Source organism: Guillardia theta (genome assembly GCF_000315625.1).
Source record: "Guillardia theta CCMP2712 unplaced genomic scaffold GUITHscaffold_156, whole genome shotgun sequence".
Lineage (NCBI taxonomy): Eukaryota > Cryptophyceae > Pyrenomonadales > Geminigeraceae > Guillardia > Guillardia theta.
The window spans coordinates 58,029-64,897 of record NW_005434518.1 but is presented as its reverse complement, the minus strand read 5'-3'; the positions used below and the strand labels follow the sequence as shown (position 1 = coordinate 64,897).

The window sequence follows — 6,869 nt, the reverse complement described above, 5'->3', positions numbered from 1 at the left end:
TAGCATGATGCTTTCGATCAACAACGACAACAGCTGCGTATGACACGAACTCCTCCATCTTAGTCTCTGAGCTGTCCGCTATGCTCGCTCCCATCGTCCCTCAGGACCTCATTCCGCCCATCGTGGCGTGCGCGGCCGTGCTGGTTGGATGCCTAGCGAGCGAGTATATGCAGGAAGAAGCTCCTATCGTTGTGATGCGCCGACGGTGCAGGAGCACCGGCCTGTCCATGCTCAACGACCTTCAGCTCGACGGCCTCAACGCCGTCTTCCCTGCCCTGGTGTTGTGCTACTACATCTACAGGTCAGCCAGCGAGGACAGGGGTTGGTGGTACCACCTGCTTGACCTGGACATGGATGATGAGCAGCTTGCCTCTATCCGAGATGAGGCTGCCGACTACCTCGCAGACCGCGTCCTTGCCGACGTCATCCAGGACAAAGGAGCGTTCTTGGCCTGCCCGGCCCTTGTCTTGACCGGCGAGGAGGAGCTGCGCATGCACTTGTACAGGAGGAAGGTGCTAGTGCCCAAGTACATGAGGCTGTTCTCGTGGGCAAGCGCCGAGTACCAGGACATGATGCGCCAGATGCTCGACCTCATTGCAGAGAGGGGCTTCAGGGAGGCCGTCCAAAACGGTTGCCAGTGCCCATGGAGGGAGCTGTTTCGGAGGGCGGAGTTCCTGGGCCTGTGGGAGGCAGAAGGGGTGGGGCTGAGCACCGGGGTGCTTGCAGACATGCTGCAGTTGCTGCCCGACGACGACGTGCCCTTCTCGGCCATGTTCTCCCTCATCCTCCGAGACGCCGTCGGGGACCTGAGGCCCAGTCTCCGCCGCACTTCCCTGCATGTTGATGTCTTCCTTAGCTTTCTGGATTTCATCAGACTCTGCAATCACACCAGCGTGTCTTACGAGAATTTTGCTGCCAGAGTCAAGCTTTGTGTGCGTCCTCGCCTCGACTACGCCCCACACCTTCTGGCCGACATGTCCAACAGCGGTCTCACCATTCTTACCCGGAGGCGCCGGAAGGCGATGCACAAGGTGAGCAGGGAGTTGATGCTTGGCTATGCGATGCTTGCGAGCACCATCTCGGACAACTACAGCCGCATCTTGCCAAGGGACCGATGGCTCGTTGGCGGTGAGGAGCAAGTAAAGGCTGTGCGGAGGCAAGCGTCCGAGCACATCGTGAAGCTGCTGGGGAGGGTGGGGGTGTAGATGAGCAAGAAGGCCTGTGGATCGGAGTTTTCTTTGTCTGAGTCGATTACGACAATAAAGTATACTCACGAAGTTTTGACTTTCCTCTTTGCATTGCACTTTCCCTTTTATTGATCTTTCGATTTCAATTCTCCTGCTTCATCAAAAGCAAGTCCTTGTGGTTGTTTTTATCTTGCTGGCACCTTTGTAGGTGTCTTTTCACATCTGCGTATCAATTTCTATGACTTTACATGCACGGACCAGATGCTGTTTCCTGGCTGGTGTTGTTGAACACTGATCATTCGATCTACTCCAACGTCTTCAACTCCTCTCATCATGTCAAAGGTGATCCTTCAAGGCAAGTTGGTACGTCCACAGACATAGACTTCAGGCACAATGGCCTTGATCAGCAGGAGGAGGAGACAGTCTACTGCCCGCACTCTTCCAGGCTGAGGAGGACGCTAAAGGTGAGGATACTTGCGGGGAGAGGTTGAGCATACTCAAGGCCCTGAGCAGGAGGTCATCGAACGAGAGAAGGACACGGTAGCTACCTTAGGGCAGGCAGCACCTGGTCTGTACTGGAAAAGAGCTATGGCTGCGCTCGACGAGTTGGTCGAGGGAGATTGAAGCAAGGAGAGCGATGCTCGCCACGTCCTGCTCCTGCCTCTCCTGTTCCTCTCTTCTTAGCCATGGAGCAGGGCTCAGGGGCCCTGCACTTTCTCGCGTTGGGTCTGGGAGTGTGCAGTCATTTCCCGCTGCGAAGATTCATGTTATTTTTGAGTTTGAAATTATTTTTGAAACATGTTATCGTGAGGTCTTAATGAAACATCACAAGCTTTCTGAGGTGCATGAATACTGACCCACAACATATACGCCCTCAATTCCATGATCTAACGATGGAGGCAATAACTAAGAAAGATGGACAATACGACGTGTAAATCTTTCATTACATACCCATTTCACTTGATAATCGTCTGTATGTGAAGTAAGCATGTGTTGGACAACAAGACGTGTAAATCTTTCATTACATACCCATTTCACTTGATAATCGTCTGTATGTGAAGTAAGCATGTGTTGAAATACTCAGTCGTTAGAGATGAGCAATGAAAACTTAGACAAGCATGTAAGTTAAACCATCTGATATCAAACATCTTCAATCTCATCTGACTATCTTGCTCCCCAGCCATGTTCTCGATGGTTTGTGGGAGGCGCAGGACCCCTGTACCCCTGTACCCCTGACTCGACCCTTGTTTGTGGGAATTGGAGGTGGGTGGGTCCGAGAGGCCTTCTTAAGATGGCGGTCGGGGCGGTGGGCAAACAAAAATGCCCGTGACGAAGTTCAGGAACGAACAAGAGTTCATCATGTGCGTCATGGACAAGCACATGCGCAGCTTGCAAGGAGCCAGCTGTAGGATCAAGTCCCTCGCTGGCAGGCTCATCTTGTCTTCCGTGAGGGGCTGTTACACCATGGTCTCCAGTGGGATGCGCAATGGGGAGGCGAGGGCGATAGAGGACGTGGAGGAAACACGCTACCACCTGTACTTTAGCATGATGCTTTCGATCAACAACGACAACAGCTGCTATGACACGAACTCCTCCATCTTAGTCTCTGAGCTGTCCGCTATGCTCGCTCCCATCGTCCCTCAGGACCTCATTCCGCCCATCGTGGCGTGCGCGGCCGTGCTGGTTGGATGCCTAGCGAGCGAGTATATGCAGGAAGAAGCTCCTATCGTTGTGATGCGCCGACGGTGCAGGAGCACCGGCCTGTCCATGCTCAACGACCTTCAGCTCGACGGCCTCAACGCCGTCTTCCCTGCCCTGGTGTTGTGCTACTACATCTACAGGTCAGCCAGCGAGGACAGGGGTTGGTGGTACCACCTGCTTGACCTGGACATGGATGATGAGCAGCTTGCCTCTATCCGAGATGAGGCTGCCGACTACCTCGCAGACCGCGTCCTTGCCGACGTCATCCAGGACAAAGGAGCGTTCTTGGCCTGCCCGGCCCTTGTCTTGACCGGCGAGGAGGAGCTGCGCATGCACTTGTACAGGAGGAAGGTGCTAGTGCCCAAGTACATGAGGCTGTTCTCGTGGGCAAGCGCCGAGTACCAGGACATGATGCGCCAGATGCTCGACCTCATTGCAGAGAGGGGCTTCAGGGAGGCCGTCCAAAACGGTTGCCAGTGCCCATGGAGGGAGCTGTTTCGGAGGGCGGAGTTCCTGGGCCTGTGGGAGGCAGAAGGGGTGGGGCTGAGCACCGGGGTGCTTGCAGACATGCTGCAGTTGCTGCCCGACGACGACGTGCCCTTCTCGGCCATGTTCTCCCTCATCCTCCGAGACGCCGTCGGGGACCTGAGGCCCAGTCTCCGCCGCACTTCCCTGCATGTTGATGTCTTCCTTAGCTTTCTGGATTTCATCAGACTCTGCAATCACACCAGCGTGTCTTACGAGAATTTTGCTGCCAGAGTCAAGCTTTGTGTGCGTCCTCGCCTCGACTACGCCCCACACCTTCTGGCCGACATGTCCAACAGCGGTCTCACCATTCTTACCCGGAGGCGCCGGAAGGCGATGCACAAGGTGAGCAGGGAGTTGATGCTTGGCTATGCGATGCTTGCGAGCACCATCTCGGACAACTACAGCCGCATCTTGCCAAGGGACCGATGGCTCGTTGGCGGTGAGGAGCAAGTAAAGGCTGTGCGGAGGCAAGCGTCCGAGCACATCGTGAAGCTGCTGGGGAGGGTGGGGGTGTAGATGAGCAAGAAGGCCTGTGGATCGGAGTTTTCTTTGTCTGAGTCGATTACGACAATAAAGTATACTCACGAAGTTTTGACTTTCCTCTTTGCATTGCACTTTCCCTTTTATTGATCTTTCGATTTCAATTCTCCTGCTTCATCAAAAGCAAGTCCTTGTGGTTGTTTTTATCTTGCTGGCACCTTTGTAGGTGTCTTTTCACATCTGCGTATCAATTTCTATGACTTTACATGCACGGACCAGATGCTGTTTCCTGGCTGGTGTTGTTGAACACTGATCATTCGATCTACTCCAACGTCTTCAACTCCTCTCATCATGTCAAAGGTGATCCTTCAAGGCAAGTTGGTACGTCCACAGACATAGACTTCAGGCACAATGGCCTTGATCAGCAGGAGGAGGAGACAGTCTACTGCCCGCACTCTTCCAGGCTGAGGAGGACGCTAAAGGTGAGGATACTTGCGGGGAGAGGTTGAGCATACTCAAGGCCCTGAGCAGGAGGTCATCGAACGAGAGAAGGACACGGTAGCTACCTTAGGGCAGGCAGCACCTGGTCTGTACTGGAAAAGAGCTATGGCTGCGCTCGACGAGTTGGTCGAGGGAGATTGAAGCAAGGAGAGCGATGCTCGCCACGTCCTGCTCCTGCCTCTCCTGTTCCTCTCTTCTTAGCCATGGAGCAGGGCTCAGGGGCCCTGCACTTTCTCGCGTTGGGTCTGGGAGTGTGCAGTCATTTCCCGCTGCGAAGATTCATGTTATTTTTGAGTTTGAAATTATTTTTGAAACATGTTATCGTGAGGTCTTAATGAAACATCACAAGTGATCTGAGGTGCATGAATACTGACCCACAACATATACGTCCTCAATTCCATGATCTAACGATGGATGCAATAACTAAGAAAGATGGACAACAAGACGTGTAAATCTTTCATTACATACCCATTTCACTTGATAATCGTCTGTATGTGAAGTAAGCATGTGTTGGACAACAAGACGTGTAAATCTTTCATTACATACTCATTTCACTTGATAATCGTCTGTATGTGAAGTAAGCATGTGTTGAAATACTCAGTCGTTAGATATGAGCAATGAAAACTTAGACAAGCATGTAAGTTAAACCATCTGATATCAAACATCTTCAATCTCATCTGACTATCTTGCTCCCCAGCCATGTTCTCGATGGTTTGTGGGAGGCGCAGGACCCCTGTACCCCTGTACCCCTGACTCGACCCTTGTTTGTGGGAATTGGAGGTGGGTGGGTCCGAGAGGCCTTCTTAAGATGGCGGTCGGGTGGGGGGCAAACAAAAATGCCCGTGACGAAGTTCAGGAACGAACAAGAGTTCATCATGTGCGTCATGGACAAGCACATGCGCAGCTTGCAAGGAGCCAGCTGTAGGATCAAGTCTCTCGCGGGCAGGCTCATCTTGTCTTCCGTGAGGGGCTGTTACACCATGGTCTCCAGTGGGATGCGCAATGGGGAGGCGAGGGCGATAGAGGACGTGGAGGAAACACGCTACCACCTGTACTTTAGCATGATGCTTTCGATTAACAACGACAACAGCTGCTATGACACGAACTCCTCCATCTTAGTCTCTGAGCTGTCCGCTATGCTCGCTCCCATCGTCCCTCAGGACCTCATTCCGCCCATCGTGGCGTGCGCGGCCGTGCTGGTTGGATGCCTAGCGAGCGAGTATATGCAGGAAGAAGCTCCTATCGTTGTGATGCGCCGACGGTGCAGGAGCACCGGCCTGTCCATGCTCAACGACCTTCAGCTCGACGGCCTCAACGCCGTCTTCCCTGCCCTGGTGTTGTGCTACTACATCTACAGGTCAGCCAGCGAGGACAGGGGTTGGTGGTACCACCTGCTTGACCTGGACATGGATGATGAGCAGCTTGCCTCTATCCGAGATGAGGCTGCCGACTACCTCGCAGACCGCGTCCTTGCCGACGTCATCCAGGACAAAGGAGCGTTCTTGGCCTGCCCGGCCCTTGTCTTGACCGGCGAGGAGGAGCTGCGCATGCACTTGTACAGGAGGAAGGTGCTAGTGCCCAAGTACATGAGGCTGTTCTCGTGGGCAAGCGCCGAGTACCAGGACATGATGCGCCAGATGCTCGACCTCATTGCAGAGAGGGGCTTCAGGGAGGCCGTCCAAAACGGTTGCCAGTGCCCATGGAGGGAGCTGTTTCGGAGGGCGGAGTTCCTGGGCCTGTGGGAGGCAGAAGGGGTGGGGCTGAGCACCGGGGTGCTTGCAGACATGCTGCAGTTGCTGCCCGACGACGACGTGCCCTTCTCGGCCATGTTCTCCCTCATCCTCCGAGACGCCGTCGGGGACCTGAGGCCCAGTCTCCGCCGCACTTCCCTGCATGTTGATGTCTTCCTTAGCTTTCTGGATTTCATCAGACTCTGCAATCACACCAGCGTGTCTTACGAGAATTTTGCTGCCAGAGTCAAGCTTTGTGTGCGTCCTCGCCTCGACTACGCCCCACACCTTCTGGCCGACATGTCCAACAGCGGTCTCACCATTCTTACCCGGAGGCGCCGGAAGGCGATGCACAAGGTGAGCAGGGAGTTGATGCTTAGCTATGCGATGCTTGCGAGCACCATCTCGGACAACTACAGCCGCATCTTGCCAAGGGACCGATGGCTCGTTGGCGGTGAGGAGCAAGTAAAGGCTGTGCGGAGGCAAGCGTCCGAGCACATCGTGAAGCTGCTGGGGAGGGTGGGGGTGTAGATGAGCAAGAAGGCCTGTGAATCGGAGTTTTCTTTGTCTGAGTCGATAACGACAATAAGTATACTCACGAAGTTTTGACTTTCCTCTTTGCATTGCACTTTCCCTTTTATTGATCTTTCGATTTCAATTCTCCTGCTTCATCAAAAGCAAGTCCTTGTGGTTGTTTTTATCTTGCTGGCACCTTTGTAGGTGTCTTTTCACATCTGCGTAT

At 53.8% G+C, this 6,869-nt stretch overlaps 3 protein-coding genes across 3 annotated transcripts; all 3 read left to right on the top strand.

Moving 5' to 3' along the window:
• Positions 1-80: 80 nt before the first annotated feature.
• Positions 81-1,205, top strand: GUITHDRAFT_119747 (hypothetical protein; the record flags this gene model as incomplete). The annotated part of the gene is made up of 1 exon (XM_005821000.1): positions 81-1,205. The coding sequence occupies one exon, from the start codon at positions 81-83 to the stop codon at positions 1,203-1,205; it is 1,125 nt and encodes a 374-aa protein (XP_005821057.1).
• A 1,341-nt stretch (positions 1,206-2,546) lies between these two features.
• GUITHDRAFT_119746 (hypothetical protein) lies at positions 2,547-3,932 on the top strand (the record flags this gene model as incomplete). Its single annotated transcript, XM_005820999.1, has 1 exon — positions 2,547-3,932. One exon carries the CDS (start codon positions 2,547-2,549, stop codon positions 3,930-3,932), a length of 1,386 nt encoding a protein of 461 aa, XP_005821056.1.
• Positions 3,933-5,272: 1,340 nt separating this feature from the next.
• Positions 5,273-6,658, top strand: GUITHDRAFT_119745 (hypothetical protein; the record flags this gene model as incomplete). Its single annotated transcript, XM_005820998.1, has 1 exon — positions 5,273-6,658. One exon carries the CDS (start codon positions 5,273-5,275, stop codon positions 6,656-6,658), a length of 1,386 nt encoding a protein of 461 aa, XP_005821055.1.
• Positions 6,659-6,869: the final 211 nt, after the last annotated feature.